The 18,722-nt window shown below is 45.1% G+C and overlaps 1 protein-coding gene across 1 annotated transcript in view; it reads right to left on the reverse strand.

Moving 5' to 3' along the window:
• Window positions 1–4,593: 4,593 nt before the first annotated feature.
• The window catches only part of LOC139250672 (ubiquitin carboxyl-terminal hydrolase 38-like), a gene marked incomplete at its 3' end in the record, with an annotated part of 30,181 nt that continues 16,052 nt past the window's right edge, over window positions 4,594–18,722 (reverse strand). Inside the window, exon 2 of the mRNA XM_070873046.1 lies at window positions 4,594–5,283. Within this exon, the coding sequence (XP_070729147.1) occupies window positions 4,594–5,272 (679 nt within the window). The remainder of the gene's footprint in view (window positions 5,284–18,722) is intronic.

The following is an 18,722-nucleotide window of genomic DNA, read 5'->3' on the forward strand; positions in this document are numbered from 1 at the left end:
TGACCAATGCCCAGTACAAAAAAGTCTGAGCATCTGCTCCAGTAGCCATCAAACTCACATTGTCCTGCAAGTCGCCTTAGCTCGACGACGTAGCTCGCCACTTCCTGACCTTCAGATCGCTGGCAAGTGTAGAACCGATACCTCGCCATCAACAAACTCTCCGTCGAGTTAAGATGCTCCTGAACCAATGTACACAGCTCCTCATACGACCTATCTGTGGGTTTCACCAGAGCCAGAAGACTTTTCATGAGGCTGTAGGTCAGTGCCCCGCAGACCGTGAGGAGGACCGCTCTCCTTTTTGCAGCGCTTCCTTCTCAGTCCAGCTCGTTGGCTACAAAGTACTGTTCTCACCGTTCGACATAGGCTTCCCAGTAGTCACCCTCCCGAGAATTTCTCCAGGATGCCCACAGTTTGCTGCATCTTTGCATTGGATTCATATACTCGTCGCCAGTTATTGTGTTCCAAACACAGATGAGACTGCACTCAGGGAGGTTAAAGTAACAGTGACCTCAGTCTTTATTAAGACACTCCAGAGTGAGGAACAGGCCTTCGGGGCCAGCTTATATACAGTGCTCCCAACGGATGCTGGGATCCTTTGGGACTTCAGGGGATGCACTCCCTGGTGGCAGAACATGGGAGTGCATGCGTTACAGATACACAACAGATAGGGAGGAACAAGGCCATGTAGGTCAGCGAGCACAGCGGTAATGAGTAAATGGGACTTGGTTTGAATTAGGATATAGGCAGTAGAGTTTTGCATGAGCTCATGTTTATGGAGGCTGTTAGATGGGAGACCAGCCAGGAGAGCATTGGAAGAGTCAATTCTGGAGGCAACAAAAGCATGTATGAGGGTTGAACAGCAGATCAGCTGAGGCAGGGGCGGAGATGGGTAATATTATTTAGGAGGAAGTAGGCGGTCTTTGCGATGGGAGAGTATGAGATCGGAAGCTCAGCTCAGGGTCAAATAGGCTGCTGAGGTTGCAAACAGTCTGGTTCAGCCCAAGACAGTGGGATGGAATCAGTGGCGAGGTAACAGTTTGTGGCAGAGGCCGAAGATAATTGATTAGTCTTCAAAATAGGAGGGGGCCAAGGATAGATCCGTGGAGGTCTCGAGCTGATGATGCGGGAAGAGAAGCTATTGCAGGAGATTCTATGGATATGAGAACCAGATGAGGGTGGTCCCACTCAGTTGGAAACAGAGGCAAAGCTTTGGAGGATGATAGTATGGTCAACCATGTCAAGAGCAGCAGAAAGGTCATGAATGATACGAACTTCTTGCATATTACTAATGACATTGTGCTTTGTGGTTTTATTACGTGCAAAGTTAAACATCCTATAATCTAGCCCAACATGTATCTTAATCCCAACCATTCAATTCTATTTTTTTCTCATCAACAAACCAAGTGAAATGGTCAATTTAATAAATACTACAGGTAGTTCTGCGTTGTGGATCTACAATCATTTAGAACTGGTGCAAAAATGTTCAAATTAATTTCATAAGTTATAAAAAAAGTAGAGTCCAACTTTATAACTCGTCCTCTCATCAAGTATACTTGGGTGTACACCATATTCCCTTTGGCAGTGCACATTGATAGGCGTAGTAAATGTTTTTGGAAAAGGACGAAGTGGCAACAAGAGGCCAAAACTAGTCACAGAAACATAGAATATAGAAAATAGGTGCAGGAGTAGGCCATTCGGCCCTTCGAGCCTGCACCACCATTCAATAAGATCATGGCTGATCATTCACCTCAGTACCCTTTCCTGCTTTCTCTCCATACCCCCTGATCCCTTTAGCCATAAGGGCCATATCTAACTCCCTCTTGAATATATCCAAACGAACTGGCATCAACAATGCTCTGCGGCAGGGAATTCCACAGGTTAACAACTCTGAGTGAAGAAGTTTCTCCTCATCGCAGTCCTAAATGGCTTACCCCTTATCCTTAGACTGTGACCCCTGGTTCTGGCCTTCGCCAACATCGGGAACATTCTTCTTGCATCTAACCTGTCCAGGCCCGTCAGAATTTTATATGTTTCTATGAGATCCACTCTCATTCTTCTAAATTCCAGTGAATAAAGGCCCAGTCAATCCAGTCTCTCCTCATATGTCAGTCCTGCCATCCCAGGAATCAGTCTGGTGAACTCCCAGTCTGGCTGCACTCCCTCAATAACAAGAACGTCCTTCCTCAGATTAGGAGACCAAAACTGAACACAATATTCCAGGTGAGGCCCCACTAAGGCCCTGTACAACTGCAGTAAGACCTCCCTGCTCCTATATTCAAATTCCCTAGCTATGAAGGCCAACATGCCATTTGCCGCCTTCACCGCCTGCATGCCAACTTTCAATGACTGATGTACCATGACACCCAGGATTCACTGCACCTCCCCTTCTCCTAATCTGTCGCCATTCAGATAATATTCTGCCTTTCTGTTTTTGCCACCAAACTGGATAACCTCACATTTATCCACATTATACTGCAGCTGCCATGCATTTGCCCACTCACCTAACCTGTCCAAGTCATCCTGCAGCCTCTGAGCATCCTCCTCACAGCTCACACCGCCACCCAGCTTAGTGTCATCTGCAAACTTGGAAATATTACACTCAATTCCATCATCTAAATCATTAATGTATATTGTAAAGAGCTAGGACCCCAGCACTGAGCCCTGCGGCATTCCACTACTCACTGCCTGCCATTCTGAAAAGGACCAGTTTATCCCGACTCTCTGCTTACTGTCGATCAACCAGTTCTCTATCCACATCAGTACATTACCCCCAATACCATGTGTTTTAATTTTGCACACCAATCTCGTGTGGGACCTTGTCAAATGCCTTTTGAAAGTCCAAATATACCACATCCACTGGTTCTCCCTTGTCCACTCTACTAGTTCCATCCTCAAAAAATTCTAGAAGATTTGTCAAGCATGATTTCCCTTTCATAAATCCATGCTGACTCAGACCGATCCTGTCACTGCTTTCCAAATGCCAAAGCCTAACCGGTCTATAATTTCCCATTTTCTCTCTCCCTCCTTTTTTAAAAAGTGGCGTTACATTAATCTACCCTCCAGTCCATAGGAACTGATCCAGAGTCGATAGACTGTTGGAAAATGATCACCAATGCATCCACTATTTCTAGGGCCACTTCCTTAAGTACTTTGGGGTGCAGACTATCAGGCCCTGGGGATTTATCAGCCTTCAATCCCATCCATTTCCCCAAGACAATTTCCTGACTAATAAGGATTTCCTTCAGTTCCTCCTTCTCGCTAGACCCTCGGTCCCCGAGTATTTCCGGGAGATTATTTGTGTCTTCCTTCGTGAAGACAGAATCAAAGTATTTGTTCAATTGGTCTGCCATTTCTTTGTTCCCCATTATAAATTTTCCTGATTCTGACTGCAAGGGACCTACGTTTGTCTTCACTAATCTTTTTCTCTTCACATATGTATAGAAGCTTTTGCAATCAGTTTTTATGTTCCCAGCAACCTTCCTCTCCTACACTATTTTCCCCCTCATAATTAAACCCTTAGTCCTCTGTTGAATTCTAAATTTCTCCCAGTCCTCAGGTTTGCTGCTTTTTCTGGCCAATTTATATGCCTCTTCCTTGGATTTAACATTATCCCTAATTTCCCTTGTTAGCCACGGTTGAGCCACCTTCCCAGTTTTATTTTTGCTCCAGACAGGGTTGTACAATTGTTGAAGTTCATCCATGTGATCTTTAAATGTCTGCCATTGCCTATCCACCGTCAACCCATTAAGTATCATTCGCCAGTCTATTCTAGCCAATTCACGTCTCATACCATCAAAGTTACTTTTCCTTAATTTCAGGACCCTAGTCTCTGAATTAACTGTGTTACTCTCCATCTTAATAAAGAATTCTACCATATTATGGTCACTCTTCCCCAAGGGGCCTCACACAAGATTGCTAATTAGTCCTTTCTCATTACACATCACCCAATCTAGGATGGCCAGCCCTCTAGTTGGTTTCTCGACATGGCTATTGTTGTTCATTTCAATATGGCTGCTTCAATCCAAAGACAGAAAAGGTACATCCATAGAATAAGATCGTAATCTTAAATCCTGAGAGCAGAGTGTGACTGCAGGGTTTAGTAGCTCAATGAATTAACCTTGCAATAGTCTTGAGAAGTTTTTTATTTCTGTCTAGATTTGATCCAATCCCAGTAGTGAATAGCAATGTGCTCTCATACAATGCAACCCAGATCCTCCAATTTTTAAAAAATCCCTCCAAAATTGTTGGCATATCATAGCACACAAACATCAAAGTCCTTCTGCGGAACACAGCAAAACATAATGCTGCAAATCCACAATTCTCTCATACTACAAAGCACCTAATCCCAACCATATTGGTAGAGAGAGATGCTGAGCGGAGCCCAAAACGTTCCTCACAGGAAAAAAAGGAAAAGGAAAATGGTGGAAGAATAATTTCCAAGCTCTTGCATGGCTTCCAATGCCTGGTTTGCACCCTGCAATCAGGCTGATTTACAAGGAAAATGCACGGAGACTGAGGGAAGGGTGGGGAAAAATAACTGAAAATAAATATCTAATAATCTTTCCCAAGATTAAAACACGGGTTTTTCCTTACCTGTTGATGAAATAAGAGTGAACAGCTCCCGCAACGATGGAATAATGGCTGCAGTTTGAGTTCGCCAGATTCTCTGCAACAATCCGCTTACTTTGTTCACTTGGTCCAGGAATTCCACTATTTCATCTTCCTCTTTTGATCCACACTGGAACTGCCCTATACTTCTAACAAGTTGCTGGCAGAACACTATTTGAAACTTCCCACTGGGAATACACTGAGGAAATTCAGCAAGTAGTTTACTAATGCTGGCACACAGCTTTGATCCAGGTTTCTTGCACACTATTCGGAGAAGCTCAATTTGAAGGGCATGAAATACTTCATCAGAAGAATTGTCTTGAATATATTTCAATCCTAGCTGAATGTACTCTAAAATGTCAACGTTTCTTATGCTCAATGTTCCATAACCATCTTGCACTAGTTTCAAGATAAACCTCACGTTAAAAAAACTCTCAAACTCTGCATTGTGGTTCTGAGCAAAGGCCTCGAGAACCTCTTTGCCCACATCCTTTTTGAACTTTGTGTCACCCAAGAGAATGAGCTTTGTAGACAACTCAAACATAGCCCAACACTGCTTACTGTCGAGAGGTTGCTTTGCTGCCTCTAAAACACGTCTCACAAGGATATGCTTTACAGAAGTTGGATGGTGGGACAACATCATGGCTTCTAATATCTTGTCCATGTCTTTGGAATCTTAAAAACAAAAAGATCTGCATTAATTCCAATTTCTCTCTATTATACCCTTACAAATGTATTAAAATTCACATATACTATAAAAAGGATATCCACACACACATCTTTGAATGCCTTCAATGAGATCTTCAAATCTGTTAAAATTGATAACAGTGGTGCAAAGATAGGATGTCACATATTTGATGATGGCTCTCTACTGCCTGAGCCAATCTCATTCAGGAGGAAGGGGATGGTGAGGTGCTCCAACTGTACTCAGCACTTCAGGGCTGTGGGAAAAAGTCTATCAGCCACTATTTCCATTTCTGATTGCTATTCAGTAACCCTGCTAGGCATGCATATACGTGGATATCAAGTGAGACAGGGTACAGTTCAACTACGTTGTGTTTCTGCCAACCACATCTCAAGATGCTACCAGCGCTCAAAGAATGGAATTGCCACTTGTACAGGATACTAGAACGTTGGGAACCACACAAGTTTTAAATAACTACTACCAGGAGATAAATAAAATTACATTTCAGTGCAACTACTTCAAGTTATGTGTACTCAAGTTCATAAATGAGTGCATCTGATGGAAAATACTTAGTAAACGAAAACAGTCTAGTAATTGCATGCTTAGGACGAAAGACTATTTTCTGGTGCAGTACAAACTGAATTATGACTTTCAGATAGAAAAACTAATTCCAAGAAGCAATTTGCATTGTTCAAGTCAAATTATACAGATGTTCCAAGTAGCTCTGGATTAGCAACAACATTTTACAAGGCGCATATTTCAACAGGCCTTAATAATATCAAATGTGAGGTTACACTGCTGTGCACTAATTGTGGAACAGAAAAGTAGTGTGTTCAGTTCAGACTATTTTGCAATAATTACCAGATTTGAAGCCAAATGTTAATAATGCATTAGAGATCATTTCAATTTCTAGCTCATTGGTACCCTGAATATAGGTCAAAACAAAAGTAATTCCTATACCTAGATATAAAAGGAATGAAGATAGGTATAGCTTACAGAATATTTCACATTAAAATAATTTATCACCAGTCTGATCAACTAATAGTCTGATTTTCCCAACTTCAGGTTTTCATTAAACAACTTCAGCTGCCTCGTAGAGTATATCTGCAACTGCAGTTTGACCAAACTTCTTCAGTAGGTGAAATTGTTCTTTTTCCCCTTCCATGCATCTGGAGGTAAACAGATTTACAGATTATCTTCAAAAGGATAGGGTTCAAAGAAAAACAAGGGTATGTTGGATTCAAAATGGAGAGAAAGAGAGAGAGAGAGAGAGAGAGAGAGAGAGAGAGAGAGAGAGAGAGAGAGAGGAACATGATAGTCTGTAAAATGCTTAGAATCATAATTAATATGGATGCAACAGCAAGCAAGCTACTCGATTTGAAATGTGGGTGCAGAATGGACCGTATAAAGTTTAACAAGTCTGAAGAGAAACTAGTGTCAAAAATACCTCTTCCCAACATAGTGGAACCAACTACAAGCAAAGCAAAAACATTATGTATCTAGTTAGAGAAAAGATCCCAGACAGTGACCGCAATTCACCAACACCGAAGTAGAATAAAACTGAAATATTATGCAGCCTGCAGATTAAAATGCAGCGCTCAAGCCAGTGTTGCAGTTCTTGGCAAGATTCAAGCTAATTCCTCTTTCCTTGCTGTGTTTTTGCTCTCACTACCCATCTTTATCTTTCTCAATTTTGGCAAGTTTCATTGGGCCCAAGTTTCCACATGATTTGCGCCTGATTTTTTAGGAGCAACTGGTGGAGAACGGACTATCCTAGAAATCGCAATTCTCCACATTTTTTTTTCTGCAGTTCTAGTCAGGTAGAACAGTTCTAGTTTGGAACAGAATTTTTTCTTCAAAAGGGGGAGTGTCTGGCCACTGACGCCTGATTTGAAAGTTTTCAAAGTGAAAACGTACTCCAAACTAAAGTAGAATGGAGCAAGTGAAGATTTTTGTAGAACTGAAAAAACCTGTTCTACACATTAAAAAAAAAATCAGGCGCAGGTTACAAATTAGGCGTCCAGAACGAGGGGGGGTGGGGGGGTGGGGAGGCAAGTCATTAAATTCTATAATAAATCCTTATTTATACTTATACAAATAAATCCAACCTGAATAAACATTTATAAGCAAAGAAAAGATTAAATAAACCATCTTCCTACCTGTGTGAAAGTGCTTCAGGCAGGCCTTTCGGGACCGAAGGCTGAACAGGCCGGCCCGAGACTTCGGGCAGGGCCCGTCCCCAGCACCAGATTTACAGGTAGGTGGCATTGGGTTGGATCTTGAGAGAGAGAGAGAGAGAGAGAGGAGAGAGATAGATAGATAGATAGATAGATAGAGATAGATAGATAGATAGATAGATAGATAGATAGATAGATAGATAGATAGATAGATAGATAGATAGATAGATAGATAGATAGGACACAGACAGACAGACAGACAGAAAAAAAAAGAGAGAGAAAGAGAGAAAGAGAGAAAGAGAGAGAGAGAGAGAGAGAGAGAGGGGGAGGGCCAGGTCGGATCCAGTCCGGGAGCGGGAGTCGGGTCGGGTCCAGTCGGGGAGGCGGGGAGCGGGAACAGGAGCGCGGGTCGGGTCGGGTCCAGTCCAGGGGGGGGGGGGCGGAGCGGGAACAGGAGCTCGGGTCGGGTCCAGTCACAGGAGCGCGGGTCGAGTCGGGGAGGCGGGGAGCGGGAACAGGAGCGCGGGTCGGGTCGGGTCCAGTCGGGGAGGCGGGAGTGGGAACAGGAGCGCGGGTCGGGTCCAGTCGGGTAGCGGGAACAGGAGTGCGGGTCGGGTCGGGGGGGGAACGGGTGTCGGGTCTGGTCCGGAGGACGGGGAGCAGGTGTCGGGTCTGGTCGGGGGGGGGGGGGGGGGGGGAAGCAGGAGCTGGCCGTGGGAGGAGCCTTATTCAAGCAGCCCCAGTGAGGCCATTCGGCCAGGGCTAGGGGCTGCGTGCTTCGGGCCCCTCCCACACAGTTCGGCACCTGGAGCTACTGCACTTGCGTGCCCACTGTAGCACGCATGTGCAGAGGTCCCGGCACTGTTTTCAGCGCAGCGACCTGGCTCCGCCCCCCTACAGCTCGTGCTGCGCTGTGCCGAGGGCCAGAGGACCTGCAGGGAGGTGGAGAATACGGAGGATTTTTTTTAGGCGCACTTTGTGGCGCGAAAAACGGGCGTCCAGGTCGAGACTGCGCCTTTCTAGGTGCGTGTGGAAACTTGGGCCCATTAAAACTGACGTCTGGAGAGGAAAATGTTATACTCATAATAAATGGTTAGACTGAGTACTGTGTGTAATGAGCAAGTGTGACCTTAGCTCCTTTAATACAATTCCAGAATGCAGTTACCTCATGGGTGACCTGCTTATACACTGTGCTCCCAAGGGATGCTGGGATCCCTTGGGACTCCAACAGGTGGGCCCTCTGGTGGTCAAGTGTGTTACAAGTTACAAAGGGTTAAATACATAACAGAAAACAAAACTACTGTATGCAAAGAGAAACAGCCAGATCAGAAAGAACTTGGACAAAAGCAAAATACTGCAGATACTGGAATCTTTCAGTGCTTGCTAAGAATCTGTTCTTTCCGAACACTCTCCAGTTCTGACGAAGGGTCACCGACCTGAAACGTTAACTCTCCACAAATGCTGCCTAACCTGCTGAGATTTTCAGAAAGAACTTGCACTTATATAGTGCATTTCACAACCTCAGGGCATCCCAAAGCGCTTCACAGCCAATGAAGTACTTTTGAAGTATGCTCATGGTTATAATGTAGGGAAACACAGCAGCCAATTGCACAACAAGGTCCTTCAAATTGCAATGAGATAAAAGACTAGATCGACTGTTTTTGATGGTGTTGGTTGAGGGATAACTGTTGACCAGGACACTGGGAGAAACTCCTCTACTATCCGTTTGAAAAGTACCATGAGACCCAAGGCGCCAGACAGGGCTTCAGTTTAACATCTCATCCAAAAGATGGCACCTCCAACAATGCAGCACTCCCTCAGTTCCAAATGCCTCACTAAAATAGACTCTATGGTCATTTATCCTGTTGCTGTTTGGTAGGAGCTTGGTGTGCACAAATTGGCTGCTATGCTTTCCCACATTATAAGAACATAACAAATAGGAGCAGGAATAGGCTATTTGGCCCATCGAGCCTGCTCTGTCATTCAATAAGATCATGGCTGATCTGATCATGGACTCTGCTCCACTTAACTGCCTGCTCCCCATAACCCTTTACTCTCTTATCGTTCAAAAATCCATCTATCTCCACCTTAAATATATTCAATGACCCAGGCTCCACAACTCTCTGGTACAGAGAATTCCATAAATTTACAACCAACAGAAGAAATTCCTCCTCATCTCAGTTTTAAATAGGCAGCTGGCCCCTTATTCTGATACTATAGAAACATAGAAAATAGGTGCAGGAGTAGGCCATTCGGCCCTTCGAGCCTGCACTACCATTCAATAAGATCATGGCTGATCATTCCCTCAGTACCCCCCCTTTCCTGCTTTCTCTCCATACCCCTTGATCCCTTTGGCCGTAAGGGCCATATCTAACTCCCTCTTGAATATATCCAATGAACTGGCATCAACAACTCTCTGCGGCAGGGAATTCCACAGGTTAACAACTTTCTGAGTGAAGAAGTTTCTCCTCATCTCAGTCCTAAATGGCCTACCCCTTATCCTAAGACTGTGTTCCCTGGTTCTGGACTTCCCCAACATCGGGAACATTCTACTTGCATCTAACCTGTCCCATCAGAATCTTGTATGTTTCTAGGAGATCCCCTCTCATCCTTCTAAACTCCAATGTATAAAGGCCCAGTTAATCCAATCTCTCCTCATATGTCCCCTAGTTTTAGTTTCCCCCATGAGTGGAAATATCCTCTCTGCATCCACCTTGTCGAGCCCCCTCATTATCTTATATGTTTCAATAAGATAATTTCTCATTTCTTCTGAACTCCAATGAGTATAGGTCCAAAGTATCTTCAAAATTCAATCCCCTCATCTCCGGAATCAATCTAGTGAACTTTCTCTGAACAACCTCCAATGCAAATATATCCTTCCTTAAATACGGAGGCGGAAACTGTATGCAGTACTCCAGATGTGGCCTCACTAATACCCTGTACAGTTGTAGCAGGACTTAATTGCTTTTATACTCTATCCCCCTTGCAATAAAGGTCAACATTCCATTTGCCTTCCTGATTACTTGCTGTACCTACATACTAACTTTTTGTGTTTCATACACAAGGACCCCCAGGTCCCTCTGTACTGCAGCACTTTTAAATGGAGAAAAATTGCAATTATAATTTGCTTTTCTATTATTTCTACCAAAGTGGATAATCTAATTTTCCCAGATTATACTCCATCTGCCAAATTTTTGCCCACTCACTTAGCCTGTCTATATCCCTTTGCAGATTTTGTGTCCTCCTCACAATTTGCTTTCCCACCCATCTTTCTACCATCAGCAAACTTGGCTACATTACACTCGGCCCCTTCATCCAAGTCATTAATATAGATTGTAAGTAGTTGAGGACCCAGCACCGATCCCTGCAGCATCTCACTAGTCACTGTTTGCCAACCGGAAAATGACCCATTTATCCAGACTCTCTGTTTTCTGTTAGTTAGCCAATCCTCAATCCATGCTAATATAGTACCCCCAACCCCATGAGCTCTCATCTTGTGCAGTAACCTTTTTATGTGCCATCTTATCAAATGCCTTCTGGAAATCCAAATACACATTCACTGGTTCCCCCTTATCCATGCTGCTCATTGCATCCTCAAAGAACTCCAGCAAATTTGTCAAACAAGATTTCCTTTTCATAAAACCATACTGACTCTGCTTGATTGAATCATGCTTTTCCATATGTCCTGCTATTGCTTCCTTAATAATGGACTCCAGCATTTTCCCAACAACAGATGTTAGGCTAACTGGTCTATAGTTTCCTGCTTTTTGTCTGCCTCCTTTTTTTTTTATAAATAGGACGTACCATTTGTGGCTTTCCAATCCGCTGGGAATGCCCCAGAATCCAGGGAATTTTGGTAGATTACAACCAATACTCCACTATCTCTGCAGTCACTTTTTTTAAAGACCCTAGGATGTAAGCCAGGGGACTTGTCCACCTTTAGTCCCATTATTTTACCTAGTAAAACTTCATTAGTGTTAGTGATTGTATTAAGTTCCTCCCTCCCTATAGCCCCTTGATTATCCACTATTGGGATGTTTTTAGTGTCTTCTACCATGAAGACCGATAAAATATTTGTTCAATGTCTCTGCCATTTGCCTGTTCTCCATTATTAATTCCCCAGTCTCATCCACCTGGGGACCAACATTTACTTTAGCCACTCTTTTCCTTTTAATGTACCTGTAGAAACTCTTACTGTTTTTATATTTCGTGCTAGTTTACTTTCATAATCTATCTTCCCCCTCAATCATTTTTTTTTTTTTAAATTGTTCTCTACTGGCTTAAAAAAAATTCCCAATCCTCTGGCCTCCCACTCATCTTGGCCACATTGCATGCCTTTGCTTTCAATTTGATAATCTCCCTTATTTCCTTAGGTAGCCACGGGCTTTCCTTGTCGTTGGGATATATTTTTTGTTGCAATTTATGAAATATCACCTTTCTTGTCTGCCACTGCTCATCAACCGTCCCATACTTTAGTTTATTTTCCCAGTCCACTTTAACCAACTCTGCCCTCATATCTTTGTAGTCTCCTTTATTTAAGCTTAGGACCCTGGTTTAAGAACCAACTGAATTTGAAATTCAACCATATTATGGTCACTCATTTCTAGAGGATCTTTACTACAAGATCATTTATTAATCCTGCCTCATTACACAGTACTAGATCCAAGATAGCCTGCTCCCTGGTTGGTTCCACAACGTACTGTTCAAGGAAACTCTCACAAATACACTCTGAACTCCTCCTCAAGGCTACCATGGCCAATTTGCTTTGTCCAATCAATATGAAGGTTAAAATTATGTAGTATGGAGAAAGAGTCAGACCGAACACTGAGCTCAAAGTAAAGTGTGACCTTAGTCTTTTACAGCAGGTCTCCAGAGTGCCTCTCCAACCTGTGGGGCCTCCTTAAATACCTGTGCTCCCAAGGGATTATGGGATCCATTGGGGCTCCAGGGGATGATCTCTCTGGTGGCTGTACAGAGTAAATACAAGTTCATATATATAACAACACTCCTCCCCAAAGTCAATAGTGTAACTATTTACAATGAGAGTCGATCTGGGGCCCATCTTGCCCTGGTTGATTGTCTGTGTGAAAGATGGTATTGTTGAATCATTTGTTGAGCCCTCGCTGGGCTGCTATGCAGCTGGCCTTGCTGAGTTGCCTAGTGTGCTGGGTCCTGCTGGGCTGCTGTGGATGATGGGTTCTGCTTCGTGGTCAACCGTGGTGCCGATTGTCACTGGTGTGTATGTTGGGGGGATCAAAAAAGGTAGGGTCCAAGGTGGGTTGCTCAGGATAGTCCGTGAATCTGAGTTTGATTTGGTCCAAGCGTTTCCCGTGAATGAGTCCATTTGAAACTTTGACCCTGCTCCCTTCTTTGGCCACAACGGTGCTGGGAAGCCACTTGGGACCTTGTCCATAATTCTATACAAATACAGGATCATTGATTTCAATCTCGCGTGACACATTTGCACTATCATGGTATGCACTTTGTTGAAGCCACCTGCTCTCTACCTGTTCATGTAGATCAGGGTGAACTAACAAAAGCCTCGTCTTAAATGCTCTTTTCATGAGTTCAGCAGGTGGGATCCCAGTGAGCGAGTGGGGTCTCGTGCGGTAGCCAAGCAGGACTCGGGATAGGTGAGTCTGCAGTGAGCCTTCAGTTACCCTCTTCAAGCCATGCTTGATGGTTTGCACTGCGCTCTCTGCCTGACCATTGGACGCTGGTTTAAATGAGGCAGATGTGACATGTTTGATCCCGTAATGGGTCATGAATTCTCTGAACTCAGCACTGGTAAAACATGGCCCGTTGTCGCTCACCAGGACATCAGATAGGCCATGAGTGGCAAATGTGGCCCCGCAGGCTTTCAGTAGCGGCAGCGGACATGCTTGCCGACATTATCTCACATTCAATCCACTTGGAATACGCGTCTACAACCACAAGGAACATTTTACGCAAGAACGGGCCTGCATAGTCGACGTGTACCCTAGACCACGGTTTGGAGGGCCAAGACCATAAACTTAGCGGCGCCTCCCTGGGTACATTGCTTAACTGCGAGCATGTATTACATCTGTAAACGCAGGACTCTATACAAGTCCGCATCGATACTGGGCCACGACACGTGGGATGTGGCTATCGCTTTCACCATTACAATGCCAGGGTGAGCACTGTGGAGGTCATTGATGAAGATGTCTCTGCCCTTCTTGGGGACCACAACTCGATTTCAAGCAGACGGCCTTCTGTGGGGCATAGACATCTCATCTTTGCGCCACTGGAACGGCTTAATCTCTTCCTGCATTTCCACTGGGACACAGGACCAGCTCCCGTGAAGCACACAGCTTTGGACTAGAGATAATAAGGGGTCCTGGCTTGTCCATGTTGTGATCTGCCGGGCAGTGACGGGTGATTGCTCACTCTCAAATACTTCCATAACCATGGCTAGATTTGCGGGCTGCACCATTTCCACCCCCGCGGTGGGCAACGGCAGCCTACTGAGAGCATTGGCGCAGTTTTGTGTGCCTGGCCTGTGGCGGATGGCGTAGCTGTATGTGGACAACATGAGCGCCCATCCCTTTACTCTCCGAAAACAGGGATACAAGTGGCTGGTCAGTTTCCAATTTGAATTTTAGCCCAAACAGGTATTGATGCATTTTCTTTACCCCATATACACACGCTAATGCTACTTTCTCAATCATGCTGTAGGCTCTCAGCCTTAGACAGACTCCTGGATGCATAAGCCACCGGTTGCAGTTTCCCAGAATCATTAGCTTGTTGCAATACACACCCGACGCCATATGACAACGTATCACATGCTAGTACCAAACGCTTACATGGATCATACAACACAAGCAATTTGTTTGAGCATAACAATTTTCTCGCTTTTACAAAGGCATTTTCTTGGCTTTTGCACCAAACTCATTCATCCACTTTTCATGGTAAAACATGCAGTGGTTCTAACAGTGTGTTAAGACCCGGTAAAAAGTTACCAAAGTAGTTCAGGGGTCCCAGAAACGACCGCAGCTCCGTCACGCTTTGTGGCCTCAGTGCGTTCTCGATTGCCTCCTCCTTCGCGTTGGTGGGCCTAATGCCGTCCGCTGCAATCCTCCTTTCCAAGAACTCCACTTCAGGCGTCAGGAAAACGCACTTCGAGCATTTTAACCTGAGCCCCACGTGGTTGAGTCGACTAAGAACCTCCTCCAGATGCTCGACTGTGTTCCGACCTGTGACCAAGATGTCATCCTGGAAGACCATGGTGTGCGGGACCGACTTCAGTAAGCTTTCCATGTTTCTCTAGAACCAGGCATCTGTTATAAACAAAAAGACCTTTGTGCGTGTTGATGCAGGTGAGGGCCTTCGACGATTCCTCCAGTTCCTGCGTCATGTAGGCTTAAGTCAGATCCAGCTTCGTGAACGTCTTTCCTCCTGCGTTGCAGAGGTCGTCGGTCTTTAGTAGTGGGTATTGGTCCTGCAGGGAGAAACGATTGATAGTTACTTTGTAATCGCCACAGATTGTGACGGTGCCATCTCCCTCGAGGACAGGAACGATCGGACTGGCCCACTCGTTGAACTCAATCGGTGAAATGATGCCCTCTCTTTGCAGCCGGTCTAGCTCGATCTCTACCCTTTCTCTCTTCATGTACAATACTACTCTCGCCTAGTGATGGATGGCTCGCGCCCCCGGAATTAGGTGGATCTGCACTTTTGCTCCTTGGAATTTCCCGATGCCTGGTTCGAACAGCGAAGGAAATTTGTTTCCCGCCCGATTTTATCCCTCGTGGAAGTTGGAGGCAGGTCAAATCATTAACCAAAGTCGAGACTTGGTCTCGCTGGTGAAACCCAAGTGCCAGGCTGGATAACTCATTAACCAGAAGTGGCTGGAGAGACAGAGGAGAGCAGGCAGGGCTGAAGGTTGAGGCCAGGTGGAGGCCACCCGAGGCTGGGAGAGTCAAAAATCCCGGTTTCTGGAAGTCCGATAAGACCTGGGCACACGAAGTGTCGTCAGCGAGCGATAGCGCTCGACGTCGTCCCAGTTCCAGCGTATCTTTCTCAGCCAGCTCCTGCCGAGCAGCGTGGGACCATCGCCCGGTACCACCCAGAGTGGTAGCTTGTGCACCGCTCCATCGTAGGAGACCTTTACAGTAGCACTGCCAATTACAGGAATAGTTCTTTTGTGCAAGTTCTTAGTTTCGTGCGAACTGGAGTCAAGACTGGCCTTGAGGCCTTGTTGCACCACAACCTGTCAAAAGTCTTTTTGTCCATGATGAACTGGCTCGTGCCCGTGTCCAGCTCCATTGACACCGAGAGTCCATTTAGTTCAACATTCAGCATCATCGGGGGACAATTCGTGGTGAATGTGTGCACCCCAGGTACCTCTGCCTCCTTGGCCTGAGACTCTGGTTCGTCGTGATCCTCCATGGATCTGTCCTCCTCTGCAACATGGTGGTTTGCAGGTTTAACAGGATTTGCAGCTCGTTGGAGGTACAGCCCTTGCAAACATACCCTTTGAATCGGCATGAATGGAAACGATGATCACCCCCGTAGCGCCAACAAGGTGTTAATGGCCTTGCATTCATCACCCTTGATGGTGGACTCAGACATCTGTGGACGTGCAGCTGCAGGTATGTGTGACCTGCCCTGTACATTACAAAAACTACATCACTTCGTTCACAGTACTTGTAGCAGCACTTGTGTGCTGAGAGATTTGCTTTGTATTGTCACTGGTGGCAATGAATGCCTGGGCTATCGCTATGGCCTTACTCAAGGTTGGGGTCTCTACAGCCAAAAGTTTGCAAAGTATGATTTTGTGGCCAATGCCAAGTACGAAAACGTCTGTGAGCATGTGTTCCAAATTCGCAATGACCTGCAAGGCGTCTTAGCTTGGTGACATAACTGGCCACTTCCTGGTCTTCAGACCTTTTGTAGGTGTAGAACCGGTACCTCGCCATCAGAACGCTTTCCTTCGGGTTCAAATGCTCTCGGACCAGTCTGCACAAATCGTCGTACGATTTCTCCGTGGGTTTTGCTGGAGTGAGCAGATTCTTCATGAGGCCATACGTTGATGCCCCACAGACGGTGAGGAGGATCGCTCTTCGTTTGGCAGCGTTCTCTTCCCTATCTAGCTCATTGGCCACGAAGTATTGGTCGAGTCGCTCCACATAAGTTTCCCAATCATCTCCCTCCGAGAATTTCTCCAGGATGTCCACTGTTCTCTGCATCTTTGGGTTTGCTATCTGTATCTCGTTGCCAGTGGTTATGTATGGAGAAAGAGTCAAGACTGAACAATGTGAGCTCAAAGTAAAATGTGACCGTAGTCTTTTATTGCGGGTCTCCAGAGTGTCTCTCCAACCTGAGGCCTTCTTAAATACCTGTACTCCCAAGGGATTATGGGATCCCTTGGGACTCCAGGGGATGAGCCCTCTGGTGGCTGTACAGAGTAAATACAAGTTCTCCAAAAATACAAAAATCACCCATGATTATTGCCATTCCTTTATTACAAGCCTCCATTATTTATTGATTTATACTCCGTCCAACTGTGTAGCTACTGTTAGGGGGCCTATAGACTACGCCCACCAGCGACATTTTCCCTTTATCATTCCTCATCTCCACCCAAACTGATTCAACATCTTGATCCTGAGCCAGTATAGTTTCTCACTAACGCACTGATCCCATCCTTCGTTAACAGTGCTATCCCACCTCCTTTTCCTTTTGGTCTGTCCTTCCAAATTGTCAAATACCCCTGAATATTTAGTTCCCAGTCCTGGTCACCTTGCAACCACGTCTCTCTGATGGCCATCAGATCATACCCATTTGTATCTATTTGTGCTGTCAACTCATCTATTTTGTTACGACAGCTATGTGCATTTAGACAAAAATGTTTTAAACTTGTTTTTTTACCCATTTTTCCTGCTCGTTTTCCCTGTCCTTCAAAATCACTTTCTACATTTTTGCTTTCTAATTTCAGCTTTACTCCCCTCCCTACTGAATCTATTCTCAGGTTCTCATTCCCCTGCCAAGCTAGTTTAAACCCTCCCCAATAGCACTAGCAACGCCGCCCCCCCTCTCCCCCCCCCCCCAACCCTCGCGAGGATTTTGGTCCCGGTTCTGTTGAGGTGCAACCCGTCCGGCTTGTACAGGTGCCACCTCCCCCAGAAGTGGTCCCAATCCCTCAGGAATCTGAAGCCCTCCCTCCTACACCATCTCACCAGCCACGCATTCATCTGCTCTAACCTCCTGTTTCTGTATTCACTAGCTCGTGGCACTAAGAGTAATCCGGAGATTACTACCTTGAGGTCCTGCTTTTTAAATCTCTCTCCTAGCTCCCCAAACTCTGTCTGCAGGACCTCATCCCTCTTTCTACCTATGTCATTCGTCCAGATATGGACCACGACCTCTGGCTGTTCATCCTCTCCCCCCAGAATGCCCTGCATCCGCTCAGTGACATCCTTCACCCTGGCACCAGGGAGGCAACATACCATCCTGGAGTAACGTCTGCGGCCACAGAAACATCAGTCTGTTCTCCTGACGATTGAATCCCCTACTACTATAGCTTTTCCATTCTTCTTCCTCCCCCTTTAAAGTATTTAATCAGGTGTGAAGGGCATCCTGTCATAAAAAGCATTATATAAATGAAAGTTCTTTCTTTAACTGACTTAAATAAATTTAAAGTTGCATGTGCGAGAAAGAGCAAGGTACATTGGGGTTGCTTGACCCGTAGCTGGTCCATAATCAGCATCAATTTAAGCTTAAGAATTGGTGCTTAGAGAATCTTGTTCACTATATTTCAGCTTACTGGTTACATCACATGCCCTCACGTGATCTCCAGAGGAAAGTAAAATAGACACTTTATTAGACTATGGTCAGGCTAAAAACTGCCAAATGGAATTAAATGTAAATGGATAACTGAACAGAATGACACAATTAAGAGCAGTTATATGCTTAACTATCCTTCCTTGGAAAAGCAAAAGAACCCACATCTACTGAATAGTAATGTAAACTGAATTGAAAACAAGGTGCCTGAATATTAACCTGACAGTTGATGGTTGGCAATAAACTGCCAGAGTACCTCTCTGACCTACATAACTCTCATTGTTGACTGAGAAATACTTTTCCAAAAAAAAAGTGACTAGAGCAAATGAAATTTATCTGTGTGTCTCAAGCTCCAAAAGAACTCCCAATAAAATACACAAGCTGCTTATATCTGAATTGAATTGGCTTGGCTCTTGCCTTGGACATCTGGCCAAACTCAAAATCTATATTCC

The sequence above is a fragment of the Pristiophorus japonicus genome, unplaced genomic scaffold (genome assembly GCF_044704955.1).
Source record: "Pristiophorus japonicus isolate sPriJap1 unplaced genomic scaffold, sPriJap1.hap1 HAP1_SCAFFOLD_409, whole genome shotgun sequence".
Classification (NCBI taxonomy): Eukaryota; Metazoa; Chordata; class Chondrichthyes; family Pristiophoridae; genus Pristiophorus; species Pristiophorus japonicus.